The 16,770-nt window shown below is 42.4% G+C and overlaps 1 protein-coding gene across 1 annotated transcript in view; it reads right to left on the bottom strand.

Moving 5' to 3' along the window:
- Window positions 1-16,770, bottom strand: part of LOC124186472 (serine-rich adhesin for platelets-like) — a 40,602-nt gene that overhangs the window by 16,547 nt on the left and 7,285 nt on the right. The window contains exons 3-5 of the mRNA XM_046578223.1: window positions 15,412-15,930; window positions 13,135-14,528; window positions 12,778-12,902 (exon numbers count right to left, since the gene is read on the bottom strand). Coding sequence (XP_046434179.1) covers window positions 12,778-12,902; window positions 13,135-14,528; window positions 15,412-15,930 — 2,038 coding nt within the window. The remainder of the gene's footprint in view (window positions 1-12,777; window positions 12,903-13,134; window positions 14,529-15,411; window positions 15,931-16,770) is intronic.

The following is a 16,770-nucleotide window of genomic DNA, read 5'->3' as shown; positions in this document are numbered from 1 at the left end:
ACAACAACAACAAGAAGACGAAGAAGCGGGGAGAAAACGGAGCAACGGAAATATATAAGAAGGCCTGGGTAACGCGGGAGAAAGAGAGAGAGAGTGGGAGAAGGAGGAAGCTGCAGCTTGGACCCGGGAGGCTGCAGGGGCGAGAGGAGAGGAGAGCGGATGGCCTTGAGCAGGTCATCACCTCGGGCCGAGAGGATGCTGGTCTCGCTGGACCAACTTAATACTTCTTCGCTTCTTTGGCTCGCTTTACTTCGCGGGGTCTGCCGGACTGCCTCCTCCTCGGCTTCGTCTTCTTATGCGCTTCTTCCGTTACTGCACCTTTGCTCTTGTTCTCCAACATCCCCACTCGTGGATTCTCCGCGATTGATTGCCTGCTGGCATTGCACTCTCTCTCTCTCTTTCTTTCTTCCATTAGTCGTAAGACCGTTTAACGCATGTTCATCGAGTGTCACCGATTTCGATTTCAATCAGCCCTGATGGTAGAGGCACAATATAATTTCCACATGCAACGCGCTAAATGGTGCAGAAGTCACCGAGTTTGCGTTACACCGATGGTGAGCTGGCTAAATGGAACGGGTGACCACCGGTGGATGATGGAAGCGGAGTCGAGGGTATATTTACATCCGGAAATCGCCGAATAACTTGCATACATATCCTTATATACCTGAAAGATTGTAAAAGCGTGCGGTTGTGTGCGGATGCATAGACGGTCTGTATCGTCTTGAACCATCTTAATTATACACATCGTTCAGGTAGCGAAGAGCGAAAGGATGGGCGTGTGGGTGAGGGGCACGAGTTTTAAATGCAGGCACACACGCGAGTTTCTTCCGAGGTCGATATACCTGCCCCTCACCTCTCTCGTACGTGCATTCGGGATACCTACACAACCCCAACGGCATGCCGCGTGTGTGTCTCTGTGTATGAATGGATGGACGAGTGGGTGGGTGTAACATCGGGCTACGGAATACTCGCATAATCTTGTACCAGAATTATGGTTGGTGGTGTGTGCGTGCCGGTATACGGTATAAATACGGGCCTCTCGAAATTGACTGGATTCATTTCTAATAATAGCACGTCGCGTTACCGCCGGCATGATATTGGTAAGCAGTTATACGCACACCTACTGACATTGTAACGAAATTGGCACGCGGGTGGATATGGAAGTGAAACTTTGCTTCTTGGTACAGTGCCCCATTTTCTTACTTTGCATCACTAAAGTGTACTTCTTCTCCTTCTTCATCTTCTTGTAGCCGGTGATCCCATCGGGCGCATGGATTCGCTGATCATAGTTACGTGTACTTTAATATCGAGTATTTTCAACCGTGCAATCTATTGCGGGGCAAAATTTTTGCTTCGATAATCACGTTGAGTAACGTGAGGATGAATTAACGTCGGAGTTGCGAAAATTAAGTCGTTCTTGTATCGCCGACGAGTTGGATACAATGGGTACTTAACTATACGTACATGCATCAGCTGCCGAGCAGCAATCTCGTGAGATTTCAACACCTGGATCATTGAATAGATCGTCAAACTGTCGGGCAATGGCAATAGAAAATCAATTAAAACTACAGCGTGACCGGCGAATTGTCTGTTTAAAAATTATTATAGACTCTGAAAAAATGTTCCCACAGTTGGAACGATCCTTGGAAAAGGGAATTAGGACCCGAGAAGAATACAAAGGTGGGACTCGGAGGGTAGAATAAATATTTTCTTAACCCATTTAGCGGAACAATTTTGAAGACACTTATACCCACGACGAAAATCGCGATAGTGTGCGGATGTTTTTAAGGGAACGAGATTCACGGGACAACTGTGCGTGTATGTAGACGATCTCAAAACCGCTCGGGGATAGGAGGACAGAGTGAAAACGTAGCTAAGTGAATGGGAAAGATAAATACAATAATTACAGAAAATGAAAGGTTACCACCGAAACGGTGGAGGGCAACAAACGAACAGCTTGCTTCTCACTCCTGTGGGAGATCGGCACGAGTAGACTGTGCGTGCATCCTGAAGCCGGAATCAGAATCGAACGAAAGGCTGAGGGACGAAAGCACCGAATACGAGCCACCCGAAACTGGATTAGAGGCTTTATTCGTAGGAACGGGAATCGCGGTGTTCCCTGACGGTACGGAACATGTGAAAGAAAAATCAAAGGATACACTAAAATTTGACGTACGGCACAGTGACGGATGATATGGATTTTTCAATGCAGGATGATCATCGTCCCGTTTCCGTGGATGCACAATTCTCACAAGGACTACGGCGTCGATTTTCCTTGACCGAGTCGAGATTTAGCGCCTACATTTGACCTAGTCAAAGTTCGTGTAAACCTACTTTGAAGGAAATTGAACCAAGAAATCCTACGTCGAACTTCCAATTCCTAAAAATTAAAGTACCAAATCGTACTTTGACGCTATCGGCAGACGATCGAAACCACTTTCACGCTATTCGATCAACAGATCCTCCGTTGGACCCATAATCAATCAAAATCTATGGACCTTTATCAGCGGGTTAGGATTTAGATCGTTGAATTTGGACTCGGGTAGAGTGTAAGACTGACCCGCTCGTGGATTTTTAGTCTACTCTTTCCTCGCCGGTCATCTCCGGGTCAGCACGTAGTCCGTATCGGGACGGTCGTCTATGGTAGTTGGCGCCTAGACGGAGGGCGGCGATAAATGGTATTGCACTTTGGTGTAGGTGGATAGGAGGGCAAGAGCGTGTCGGTTAAAGACGCACGTGCGTGTGTGGCGAAGCGGCGTGAGCAACGAGCCGATGAATGGACCAATTGTGCATTCCGTGTGTGATATTAACTCGGTATAACCGAGTGTGCAAGTTCATTTGACGATGATGCAGCGAGTGATTCGTGATGGTAGGTACGTACCCGCATAGCGTCGTCGCCGGGACTCGGAGACGCCTGTAATATTCGAGATTGACCATTGCGGTCGCGGAGAGAAACGGCGATTAATCAGCGAACATAGACTAGCTCATCGCGATGCTGGATCTTCAATGTAAACTGGTTCTCTCAAAAGGTTCCAACTGGTCCCGCGTCACGTTAACGTATAATCTGTTACCTCATCCCGTAACGTGTTTGGCCGCACGAAATCTCAGACGACTTTGTCGATTCATAGTCTACTACGGTAATCGGTAAGGTTTTCGAGCTCTTCTCATTCCCGAGTCGATGTTTAACGCCTACTTTAAAAGAGCTGCTTCGTAGGGCTTGAAGATAGTAAAGTAGGTTCTATTTCAATGCGATATCAGATAATGTCAATGACGATAAAGATGTTCGAAATTTACCGATTTACCGAGTTTAGGATCGAAGTAGGGTATGTTTGGAACCTCCTTTAACCCTCCGGATGTTGGGTTAAATCTGCTTGTTTTGAAACCCTCCCTTAACGCTCAAAATCCTAACCCGCTGATTAAGGTCCATCGATTCAGATTCCTTGTGGTAAAAAAAACAAAAAATACAATCAAAGCATATGAAATCGGATTAAAACCCCAATAAATAGGAATTGGTTTACATACGCGTTTAATCGTATTTTCTATACACCCAATCAGTTAAAAGGGTTTTTGTATTCGTGAGAACACTGAATGGATACATTTCAAATGAGATCCTTAGTTTTCAAATGTTATCGAAACTCGTCAAAACTACGTCGAAATAGCCCTAGGATTATTCATTGTCAACGCTCGAATGTCGCTGTAACAATATATCCATACACGAGGGGTTACAGATCCAACGGAGGAACTGTAGATCGAATAGCGTGAAAATGGTTTCAATCGTCGACCAAGAGCGTCAAAGCAGGCTTTGGTACCTTAATATTTCGGAGTTGGAGGTTCGACGTATGACTTGTCCTTAAATTCTTGTGACTCAGAAGGTCAACGTAGGATTTCTAGGTTCAGTTTCCTTCAAAGTAGGTTCATACGAACCTTGGTAGGGTCGAGTGTGGGCGCTAAATTTCCAGCTCTTGCTTCCTCCCCATTTCCCTGGTCCATTTGTCACCCTCTCGCCGAAGGGACTTGGAGTCAAGGATGGTTTCAGACTGCAGGTGCGAGTCCGATATCCCCTCCGCAATGCGGCATGCGGCATGCGGCAGCTGCTGTTGCCGCTGCTGCGCTTTCCTGTCCCGATGCACCGTGTAGTGCAGAAGCGAAATGCGATACTACTTGCAGACTTTTTTCCGCTCATTGATCGGCAAGAGCAGCTGCGGGGTTTATTGCTCTTCGGTAACGCTGCAGGCCGGCGACTTTTTTGCCACTGCAACCTTGGCGGATAAGCGTAATCCGCGAACGCGAACATAACCACTCGCGAAATGTTTAAACACACGCGAGCGAGTGAAAGTGAGGATTGTAAGGATATTAAATTATTCTTCTTTTTTTCTTTCTTTTCAACATCGACGCGATTTCGCGAAGCGATAACTCGCGCGACGCTGAATTCGGCGATAAAAAGCCGACGCTCCGAAATGATCGCGAACCGTTTGCGGAAAGGATGCAGCGATTCTTGGAAAATGAGAACCGGACCGGACGTGCCTCGAAATCGATGGAATTCCTCGGCATGGTCGCCTTGTTCTTGGATTGTGGTTAATTTTGGAACAAGATAGTTTACGCAAACAACGAAATCGCACTCTTATACCTAACGTTAATTAGTCGAACGTATAATTAGTCTCGCTACGGACGATTAGTGAACAGATAAGAGGGTCGTTCGAATGGTCTTTTCCTTTATCCATCGCCGGTGCGTTTCGGCGTTTGCTTCTTTTGACAGCGGCAGCTGCGATTCCCGACGAATTGGGAATCAGGAACCGTCTGTATAATATTTTTAAATTTCTTCCTCGGACTTTCCCACGCTTTGAATGTTCGACGAATTTATAATCCACAACCGTGCAGGATCAAATATAATCGCGCGATTATAATTCCGTCTCCTGATCCTGCTCCCAGATCGCCTTCTTCTTCTTTCGTTGCTAATCGATTATTTATAGAAACGATTCTCATCAACCGCATGCACGTTTCAGGGAATAATTACATCTGTTATTTATCAAACTGCGAAATATCACACACTCGTAATACGATACATACATAAATATTAATATCGCAAGGCGGATTTGATATTCAATCATATAAATTAAGCCTTTCGCGACTACGCTCATAAAATAAGCCTCTAATTCGACCTTCGCCTCGCGTTGCATACCGATCCTTAAAAGCCGTGACACGGATAGGAAGACAGGAGCCAAAATCCTTGAGCCTCGGAACTCGCGTAAGCGAGTGTGACAAAAAATAAGAAGCAGAGGAAGAAAAGAAGCAAACAAGAGCAAAAAAAAAAAAAAAACAATTGGTAAAATTTTAATTAAAAAAAAAAAACAGCAACAATCAACACATCTCGATTACCTTCCAAAAGCAAAAAGGCTGGAATCGGATCGTTTCTCTCCTCGAATCTGCGGATCGACGATGATTTTTTTTTTCTATTTCATTTTTTTTTTTTTTTTTTTTTTCCGGGATGAAAATCCAATCACGTGTTACCGATAAACGCACTTTGAAACGGTATAGGTGTATTACAGTTGCAGAACGGATCGGAGAACGAGGCGAAAGAATTTATACGGCGAACGATCCACGCGGATGAGAAAAGAGATAGAGAGAGGCCTTTTAACTTTTCAAACGACGTTTTGAGTCGAGTGTCTGAGGCGAACTGTCGATGCGGCTACAAACATCCCGGAGACTCGAGGAGAGCATTCGGTTACCGCCCTGCAGCCAATCCTCGACCACCTTTACAATCGGACGTTTCCAATATAATTCGTCCGCTGTAACTCCCGACGATTTCGGTACAAACCCAAGCTTCGCCGCGACTTTTCCAAAAATTCGATTAAAACGAAGGTAACGAAAAATGTTTTGTATAAAAAAAAATATATACCGCAATTATAATCAATCAAGGTGGAGATGAATCGACGTATTACGATTGTTCGATTTTTATTTGAACTTACGTGGTGTGAAATTTACGGAATTTCGAAAAGACGTCGATGACGATACTTTCTTTTTTATCACAATCGCGTCTTTACGTATATCGCCTTACGATTGTTACACCAGCCTTTTAAACCCACGGTTGAAAATATGCGCCTTAAACGCGTTTTACTTGTTCGTATCCTCCTTCGGCAAAAACATCTATAACAATTGTTATTACGTATAACGTACGTCCAGATACGTCGTGCGCCGATCTACGTACGATTGCCGATTATTTTTACATTTGAAATTTTTCCTCTCCGACCGTAAAAAATAAAACGCAAACACCCGCGACGCTCGTCATATCGTATCCTCCGGTATTTGTACTTGAGGTGAAAAAACATGGTAACGATACGATATTTATCTACCGCAAGTGTAATATTGTATTGTACGTATCTCCTCGTCTCATCGTATAAAATTCTAAACGGTATAATTAAAAATCAATTCTTCCTAAAATTCTCTCTCTCTCTCCCTCTCTCTATCTCTCTTTCTTTCTTTTTTCCTCTACCTCTCCGCGAAGGAAAAATAATTCTTCCAAGATGTCGGAGACACAGTGAAATAATCAATTGCCAAGAGTCGCGTATCCCCCTCCCCCCGAGATTTAATCGACGGATCGAACGGATTTCTATGGGAAAAACGAAAAAAAAAAAACAACAATAAAAAAAAAAAAAAACGAACATAAAATAGAAATAAAAATGAAAATAGAATGAAATGAAACAACGAGAGGTGGGGGCGTACAAAACGCGATCATTTCGTGTCGGTCCGCGATCGTGGAACTCTGGCAACCGGCACATTCCACGTCTCAAATCGACTGTGACCCCGTCTGACTCCGCTCTTCTGCTCTTCCATGCTTCCATGCTGCTGCCGCTGCTGTTGCCGTTGCAGGGGATCACGGCACCTGGGCAAAGAGTCGTTATACCCACCTACAACCTACGTATGCATGTGCGTATGTGTGTGCGTGTAAAGCTCTCGTCTAAGCATTGCTGCGATACCGATAACGACGGCCCGAATTTTGTTTGAATAAAAAAAAAATAAGCGCACGCGGGAAAGGTGAAAAATGAAAATAAAATGACGGAAGTCGAGAGTTTACTAAACAAGAAGCGAAAAATTTAACTAAACGTAATGTTCGAGCAGGTTAGCTTTATATTTGTGTTAACGAATGTGACACAAATTTTTTGTCATTTTCAACGTTTATCGCGTAATTTTTACTCTTCTTTTCACTTAGTCATACGTTGAAAAATTGTTAAATCGAACGAAATATTTTAACTGACCTGCTGGGACATTGTTGTTTTTATTTTTTATATACGCGTTGTAAGAAAATTGCGACGACGTTTCTTCTTTCGGTGATCGAGGCTCGCGCATCTCGATTTCGCATTTCGTACGACTATCGCCGGTTGTATAACGCATCGCTGCTGCAAGGAAAAAAGAAGGGTAAGAAAGACAGAAAAAAAAAGAAATTGATAAAAAAAATATATATATAATATATTTTGGGTGCGTGAAGCGGGAATCGCGGCGAGCTGTTTGTAGCGAGGAATTAGCATTAACCGCAAAAAACGAATTATATACCGCTATTCGGCATCAACATGCGACAGAGTTTCGATACCGATCGTTCAATGACACACACGTGACGTAGGCATATAAACCGCGGATCTACTGAGACGAAGGTATCCCAAAGTTTCGCTTTATTTATTACACGCCAGTGTAACCCTTTCAGTCACACATTATTCCTCTGAGTCAAATTTTGTAACAAGATAGTATTCTGTAATTTTTGGGGTCGTTGATTACGAATCTGAAATCAGATTTTTCAAATTCTCGATGGCGAGTCGAATATGGCGGACGTAATTTTCAAGTTCGATCGAATACGGTAAAAAAACTCTCCAATCAGCGGACCCAAAAACTTACAATTTGTGTAAAACGTGCGTACTCGTAGAGGGATGACTTTCTCGGAAATGAATTATAATTCATGAATTATAAATCAATTTGTTTCTAACAATAATAATTAACATTAAATCGCAGCAATCACTCTCGAATATTGAAAACCTATTAGCAAACTATCAGAAATAGGAAAAAACCGCAAAGAAATATGTCTTCAAAGTTGTCTAAGTATACGAAAAATTATTATAAAATAGATGGTAATAATACTTGACACTGTGACTCGAAGGGATAATGTATGTTGTACGCGTTTACATCGTCGCTCCGCAAATATGGCCGATTTGTGTGTTTTTTTTCCATCATATTATATTTGCAATGTTTTTTTTTTTTTTTTTTTTTATCGCATCGGAATGTCTCGCAATTCTTTCCGATTTGTCTCCTCCTTTTTTCTCTGTTTATACTTTTATTGCGCAAATATTGGTCGCGTTGCGTTGTTTCGTATACCTGTGTATACATATATGAGCAATGTGACATGTGTATTTTTCCGTAAAGACAGGGAGCAGATATAATTTTTGCATTAAATAATAAAATGCAGAAGGTATACGAGATTATTTTTTTTCTCCTCATTTCCATCGCTACCGAACATGTGTGTGTGTGTGTGTGTGTGTACAATATCCTACACGTAGCGCAATGTTAAATATATTAAGAAACCTAATTGAACGAATCGCGAATCGTGGATTGCGTCTAGTTAATAAACAGACGGTTTCCTGCAGGCTGACACTTTTCATTGACTTTGATTAACTTTTGCGAGCGTGTATCAAACACACGTGAACAGTACTCGGAGTGAATAAATAATAGGAAAAAATGTGAGAAAAGAAAACAGAACAATTATAAAAACAACGAGAGAGAGAGAGAGAAAAAAAATCAAATTCCTTCCACGAGCCTGCACGTGTGTATTACACGTACATAGGTATGTACAATAATCGCTCAATTGCATATCGCGTATCACCGTTAATAACAGTTGTAACACAGCATTTTATTAGCGGACTAGAGGCTTTGATTTATCGCAATTAAGAACATAAGACGCATAACGTACATAAACGTACGATACTTTGCGCAAATAACAAAGATGCCCCGGGTCTCGTTAAATTCCTAACGCTAGTCACGTGTAACGTTAAACTACATTATATTATTCTCGCATAAATTCCTCGAGAGATTGAATCGAGACGACGGTTGATTATGGAGGGGAAGAGCGAGGGGAAATTTTGAAAATAAAGCGAGCGCCAACAATTAGGAGAGCACTGCACAATTGTTCCGCGTACGTGATACGTATGTGTGTATATGTATATATATATATATATATAGGTATGGTACGTTCTACGTATACATGGACGTACGCATAAAGGCGAGTTACGTCACAGGCTATACGACCGTATCTCATCCGCGATTCTTAATTTATTTGTATTATTTATTTTTTTTTTTTTCATTCTTCTTTTAATTCTTTTATTCCCCGGTACCTCGTAACATGTACCCGCGATTCGTTCTTTCAATCCTATTTGTCGTGGAATAATAATAACGCTTCGGCGAAAGAAGAGGACAAACAAAAACAAAGAGGAAGATAAGAGAGAGAGAGAGAGAGAGAGAGAGAGGAAATCGAGGAAGAATAATACCGAACGACACTTGCGCGTAAATTTAAACGATATGTTTCACATGGCGTAGAAATATTTCCAACATTTGGAACAAAGGCCGCTTGTAGAATAACCGAGGAGGTAAAATACGCTGCCACGCGTTTTAAGCGCGCAGCCTGGCTCACCGTTCAAGGTGTCTTCAAGGTTGTGTGCCTTTAACAATTCAGCATAGTTCGTGGAATAGGATATACGTGTAGACTCGGTCGGTTTGCCTTTGAAACGCCAACTGCAGCATTACAGGCTGCTAAGTATATTCTAAGGTGGATCGCAAGGTGTTCCGCAATCCCTAATTAACGCTTTACAAAAATCCCGCGCCAAATCTGCAGTCGATTAGTTCAAAATTATGTAAATTCGTTATAAACCCGAGTGTATTAATACAGAAGAAGGACAAGTTGCGGCACATTCGATACGACGATATTACGTTACGCATTATGCGACTGAAAAATCCGCTGTTTTCGAATTGACCAAACTTTCGAATTCATTACGTACAGCGCATCTTCACGATTTAATAATTACAGACGATGCGTTAACTTTTTAATCTGACGTCTCAAGGAGCTCGATCGAAAGTCGAAACGTTACTGCTAAAATCATCGATCACTCGATATACGTTACAACGTGTAATATGAATCGCGTACAGGGTACGTATGGCTCGTTAGCGGAGTTGCGCTTGTTTTTGCCGCAATTACGAGGGGGGGAAATTGAACGCGCTCAGATAAGCGGCAAAAAGTTTTTAGAACACCGCGGGGCTTACTCGCACGTCACCCGTGTATGCGGAGTAATCAACGTTCAGGAGCGGCGCCAAATTCAAAACTCATTTTAAATCCGATCGAATCGTAAAGTATCGTATTCAATTTGCCACTTCAAATTTTCGAACTGCCGTTCGAAAACGAATCTTTCGAACTCAATAACGACTCGCAAATATCTAAAAGGAGAAAATCTGTTCGCGGCGTATTGTTTTTGAGATGTTATCTAAAAAATACTCGAGTCCGAAAAATCTGCGCGCGTATATTATTATGTCAATCGGCGCGAGACGGTCGGTAGTGAACCGATCGGTAATAAACTGGACGAATAGAGGAGAGAGAGAGAGACTCGAGTCTTAGGAGACCTTGAGCGCGGTCAGCAACAGAAAGATCCTCGGTGCAGGAGGCTGGCTGGACCGGCACCATCTTGTTGTGGCTACCATTGTAACTGGAGACCGGAGAGCAAGCCACCCACGCCTATAACGGGTGTTCAGTATGGAAATGGGGATGATTCGGAAGGCTTAACGATCTGTGGAAAACCGTTGCGAATTGCTCGGTAATCTCGTTGAACAAAAAAAAAAAACGAAAAACCAATTTTTTAAAAACAGTTAAAAAATAATAACGAGACAGAAAAAAAACAAGCGAACCAATTCGCTGCAGAGCAGATCGTGATAATTTCGGAATGATGACGAATTCGTCGTGGATAAACGAGTGAGAAAAATAAGAGAGAGAGAGAGAAAGAGAAATGGTAAAAATGAAATCATGGATAAAAAAAAAAAGGAAAAAAAAAAAAAAAAATGTCATACAGCTGAAAGAATTCCGTCTTCGGCGACAAGCACGTAAGGTCAACTAGTCCTGTTTGCGAATCAATTAATCACAACCTGCGAGGCAATGGTTCAAAGCTCGAGTAACAGAACAATAGGATCTTTTCTCTGTTTCTCGGACGGTGAACAGCCCTTCGTATAATAAGTTTGTTATATATGTACCTGGTTATACATACCCTATACATACCTGCTTGGCATAAAGCATATTAACAGTTGCGTATACGATAAGTTATATGTATGTATATGCTGTTATTACATGGTACAGTGGTTATACCTGTTATAATAATATATAGCAGGTATACATATTAAGTATGTACAGGCATACACATCGTGGTATGCGAAGAAGACATTTCTATCGCTGCTTAGTTACAAAAGACACTTTATTCTCACATGTGTATTATTATACGGGGTTGAAATGAGGTGGAAATAAAAGAAATACAGTCAACCACCCCGAGAAGAGGTAAGAAGAATATGAGGGACAATCTAGCTGCAGTCGTAATAACTGGTGTAATATACACTTCAAAGCGTAAATGAAGTCAGGTGAAGCGAAATAAAAAATAAAACAAAAAAAAAACATTGTTATGCACTCTAAAATTCGCTCCACTCGATCATCAATAATTGTGGGATTCAATTTTTACACTTTGCTTCAACGGATTGTAAATTGATTCGTCGTGCAGTACCTATTCAAGATTGAATCTCGAATACAGACTTCATACACACATATATATATATATACATGTATATATAAGAAACAAAAATAAAAGAAACCTGCGATTCTCAGGTCATTATATTACATAGAAGATGTGGTTTGGCTATTTTTTTTTTTTTTTTGCATTGTTTCTTATAGGTCGAAAAAAAGCTCCTACGCTTTCAAATTCTTTCTCATTCGTCGCTGTGTCTGAATACATTATTTCGTTAAACGTATAAAAGCGTCATCGTACAGCCAATATACGCAAAGTTTTAACGAAAACGAGCAAAAGCAATAAGACAGAAAACAGCGGAACAAAAAAAGGAGATGAAAAAAACGACTAATGCACAGCGATTTGTTGGTCCAAGGATAAAAAGGTCAACATATTCAATAAGATTGGTTCAAGAACCGGCGACTGTTGGAACCGTTCATTATATCCTGTCCGTAAGATCATAAGCAAGCTGTTAAAATTACGCGCGCAACTATAATAATAATAATAATAATAATGATAATAATATGAATTCATGAATAATACGTGATTTGCAAACAACACCCACTACATACCGCAGATTATCATAATTTATTGTAGCTATAAGGTACTTGAATTTCTAAGAGAAAAAAAAAAGAACAACAAAGAAACAAGAATCGGTTTATGCCAAAAGCGTTATCTCGACCCAGTTGCAACCCGCATATATATATATATATATATACACGTATAATGATCGCAATATCGATCGAACGAGGAGGAGGTCGACTGTCCATGTCGGGCAGAGCACTCAGGAACATATCCTTGACGAGAGAAGGTACGAGAGGTGCATACCGAACACGCCATATAAAGAAATGAAACGGGAGTGCAAATTGCTCGGGGTAAATACATTATATAGGTATATAAGAATCTAGCTCGCGATACTCGCTGAAAAAATCAACGGTTGACTGTAAATCCTTTCGAACACTTTGAAAAATGTAAGAAATCTCTAACTCACCTTTCGCCACGGAATCGGTCTTCGGCTGCTGATCCTGTAGGACGCAATTCACCTTTCTTGAACTCTGATCGTCGCCTTTCCGCAGATGAGTCGAATCCTCTTCGCTGCACTCGAGGTTCCGGTTGCTGAGGATTCAAAAGACGGTTTACATTTAAAAATGCCGCGTCTTCTTTCTTCGAGTATAAATTAGGCAAGGGCTGGGTAAAATGCATCGATGGATAGACTTGAAACGAAAAATGGTAAATGCTTTAAAAAGTACAATTAAAAATGTCATTGACATTTCAAATAATACCATCTCAAATATTACACACGACAGTGAAAGATAGGTGAGGTATAAATTGGTCATCGTCCACTTACGCGTTCGTGAATTCCAACGAGTTGGTTTCCTCCTCCTCGCCTATCGTCGCCAAATTACTCTGCCAGTAGTAACTGTCGCCGTCACTATCGTCGGTCGAATCCTCGTCATCGTTGCACACCTCGGCGTCCCCGAGGATGGTATCAGCGAACTCGGAGTTCCTGAGCTCGTTGCCGACCTCGTCGAGGGACCAATACGTGATCTTTTCATCCTCCTTGCGCCCGTCGACGGGTGTCTCGGTTTCCTCGTCGTCGCCCTTGTCGTCCTCCTCGGCCACGGTCACTTTCTCGCTCAGTTCCGAGTCGACGTCATCCTTCGACTTGGTACCATCAGCCATAGCCTTCGCCTTCTTCATCTCGATTATTTCCATGATCTTATTGGTACCAGAAATCTCTAGATTCCTCTCGTTCTTCCTCCGCATCACATCTCGCGTTTCCTCCTCCTCCCCAATTCCTTCACTCGACGATCCCTCCTCCTTCTTCTCAACATCCCCGGACTCGGTAGTCCGCGACTCCTCTTCCAATTCCCCCTTGGTCTCCGGAGGTGGTTGAATATCGCGTCTCGGTGGTGGCGGGGGCGGAGGAGGTGGTCGTTTCCTCTTCGCTTTAACGTCCCTTCTGGGCATAGGTTTCGGGGGAAGAGCAGGAGCGGGTTCCTCGGAGGTGTCCCGATTAACGCTGACCCTATTCACGTGGTTGTTCCGTGCCGGAAGTGGTGGACCCTCGTCCCTGACGACCTGATCGACGTTACCATTGACGCATTCGACGACCAGGGCGTCGTCCTTGATGGGCCTGAAGTGTGTCGTCGAGTCGGCAGCGAGATCGGTATAAACGAGTCCCGGTCTCGTCTCGTGTCCGTAGCTGAGCGGCGCATCCTGGAAGCTGAGTGGCGGCTGGAGGGTGATCGTCTCCTCTATGAGGACGGTGTTTGGCGCTACGACGGCCGTCACCCTCTCGACGACGCCGTCACCCCCGTCCCCGAGGGACTCGACGAAGGTAACAGCCTCCGAGTTTGCCAGCCGAGCAAGAAGGTAATCGCTACTCGGAGGATTGGAGCCGAACTCTCTTTCCAGATGATCGAACGGCGCGAGAAGACGAACCAGGTCAACGTTGTCCGCTGCCGATATCTCAACCGGAGCCTCGGTCATGTTCTGCTGCTGATTCGTCGCCGGCGGCGTGATTCCCTTTTCGACAACCTGGAGGTGCGGGTTTTGAGGGTGTTCCGAGGCCGTTGACGCCGTCGAGGTTGTCGACTTGATCGAGAAACGATCCGAGGATGAGAAACGATCGATAACCGTCGACATTGAACTCCCCGTGTCGTCCGATGTGCTACCTTGAGTACTGCTGCAACCGTCGTGGGAACGAGCGTCCAGGTAAACCAAAGCTTCGGCGGGTTCCTGAGGGAGGAAATCGGGAGTTTAAAAACAGTATTATTTTCTATTTTCGTCCTAGAATGCACCAGATTACGGGAACAAAGTGTTGAAGGGGGGGGGGATTAAAACTTGGAAGGATCAATATCTGGTATTGCCTGTGTATGGAAATTTCCGAACATGCGAAAGTAAAACCACAAAAGACTTCGAACAATTCGTCTTTCTTTATTTTACTTTCGAATGTTTGAAATTTCGATATGTCGGCCATGCCAAATATTGAAATACAGAAATTATGACGCCATATGCAAGAAGCAAAATTTACAAATAAAAAAATCATACTATTTAAATATGATCATGTAAATGCATCAAAATTACCTAAGTATTCGATATAAACATTTCAAGTTATTTCATATATACATACTTCCTTACATTATGCTAGTTTAAAAAAAATTTTTACCCGAAAAAATCGTATTACACGCCTAAATAGGAATAGGAGGGTGGGGGGCAGAAACCATCAAAATTCGATGACGTAATTTATGGATGTCCGAATGTTAACGTGTAGTCTGTTTTTCAAAAATTTTACCTCCACCCATTAATTTTACCATCTTTCAATAAATGTATTTCGAACAAACGCATCGAATAACCAGCGATCGGTAGCGTAAATTCTACTTGATAAATAGCAATTGATAAAATGTTATGGAGGTGATAAAACGACGTGTATAAAAGAATTCCGATGCATCATTGAATCGCGTAGATGATGAATGCGCTGCGAAGCAACCTCTTCTGAATACTCTATACACACAATTAGACTGTAGAAGTTGTTTTTAAAAAGACTAAAATGAAAAAACAACTAGAGATGAAGAAAAAAAAGAAAAAGGAGGAAAATTGTAATCCCCGTTCCGCACAATACCTGAAGTCTAGACTTGTTCATATCTGGAGATTGGGTTTTAACGTTGTTCGTCGTCGTTGAATTTTTATTCGGGCTTGAATTCTTCGAGTTTGACTTTGACGAGCCGGCGGAATTGCAACTTTCGAATGAAGCCGACTTGCTGCAAGAAGATCCTTGACTCCTGACGGTGGATTGATCCTCCGTGGAATTATACGTCGACGATGACGAGGATCCGGTAGATTTCGGACTGTCCCAGGTCGCCGGTTTCCGCACCGGACTCGGATTAGCGTCTCCGTCGGCGGGTCCTCGAGGCTGACGCAATTTCCTCGGCGGAACCGGAGGCGGTGCGGCCGGAAGTTCCGGCGGAACCTCGCCGATCCTTTTCTCCGGTGAAGATTTACGCTCCGCGCTAACAACCTCGGGCCTCAAAGCGCCCCTGTAACGAACCAGGAGCTTTATCACAAGCTGGGACTCCTTCAGCCTTCGTACGCAGTCCAAACGCGTCATTTCCGTCACGGGTACTCCGTCGATGCTCAGCACCTGCGGTTCAAGAAAACGCGAAGTCTGTCAGTGATCGGCTGTCCATAGTTTTTCAAATTTCTTGAAAAAAAAAAATGATTATTCGATAATTGCCTTGCTTTCATTTTCTCGTGAAAGTACAGATCGTTAATACCTAATTATACCCACGTTATATGGATACGAGTGTGATATATATGTAGAAAGAAAAAGTACCTCGTGTAAGGAAAAAGAAAACAAAAAAAAAACAAAATCAAAAAAACTAACAAAATAAAATTCCAATTACGCAGCTGTATTGTATTACCGTTTAGCAATTTTCTCTTCCTCGGGATACGATCGTTTATATATATCCTACATTTTATCTATGTGCTCCTTCGGCCGCCATAGCAATGTACATACTTATTACAGAACCTGTATTTATAATCGAATGTTTCATTTCTAAAATATAATTGAAACTTCAAACGGATGCATTTTTATTATTAGAGAAGAGATCGTCAAGGTATATAATTACGTTTACCGAAGTCCGGTGTCCGTTATATCGACCACGGTAATTATAGAAATCAAAAACACATCGTCTGGCGGTTTATAAATAGAAGCGATTAGAAATGAAAAGAAGAAAAAACCGAAGATTAAAGAAAAAAATCTAGAATGTCGAGAAAAAAAGGATTGGAAAAAAAACGTATGTGCGTGTTTTTCGCTTCTCCACTTTTTATCTATCTTTATTTCGATCCCCATACATCTGTCTATCCATTCATCTCCCTCGAAAAGAAAAAGTATAATATAGAATAAAATGAAGAGAAGTGTAAAAGGAAGAAAAATAAAGAAGTAAACGATCGCCGCGGTAAATCGTCGGCTAGTCTTATT

Source organism: Neodiprion fabricii, chromosome 7, assembly GCF_021155785.1.
Source record: "Neodiprion fabricii isolate iyNeoFabr1 chromosome 7, iyNeoFabr1.1, whole genome shotgun sequence".
NCBI classification, from domain to species: domain Eukaryota; kingdom Metazoa; phylum Arthropoda; class Insecta; order Hymenoptera; family Diprionidae; genus Neodiprion; species Neodiprion fabricii.
Note: the sequence above shows the minus strand (reverse complement) of the source record. Positions and strands in the feature narration are given on the sequence as shown.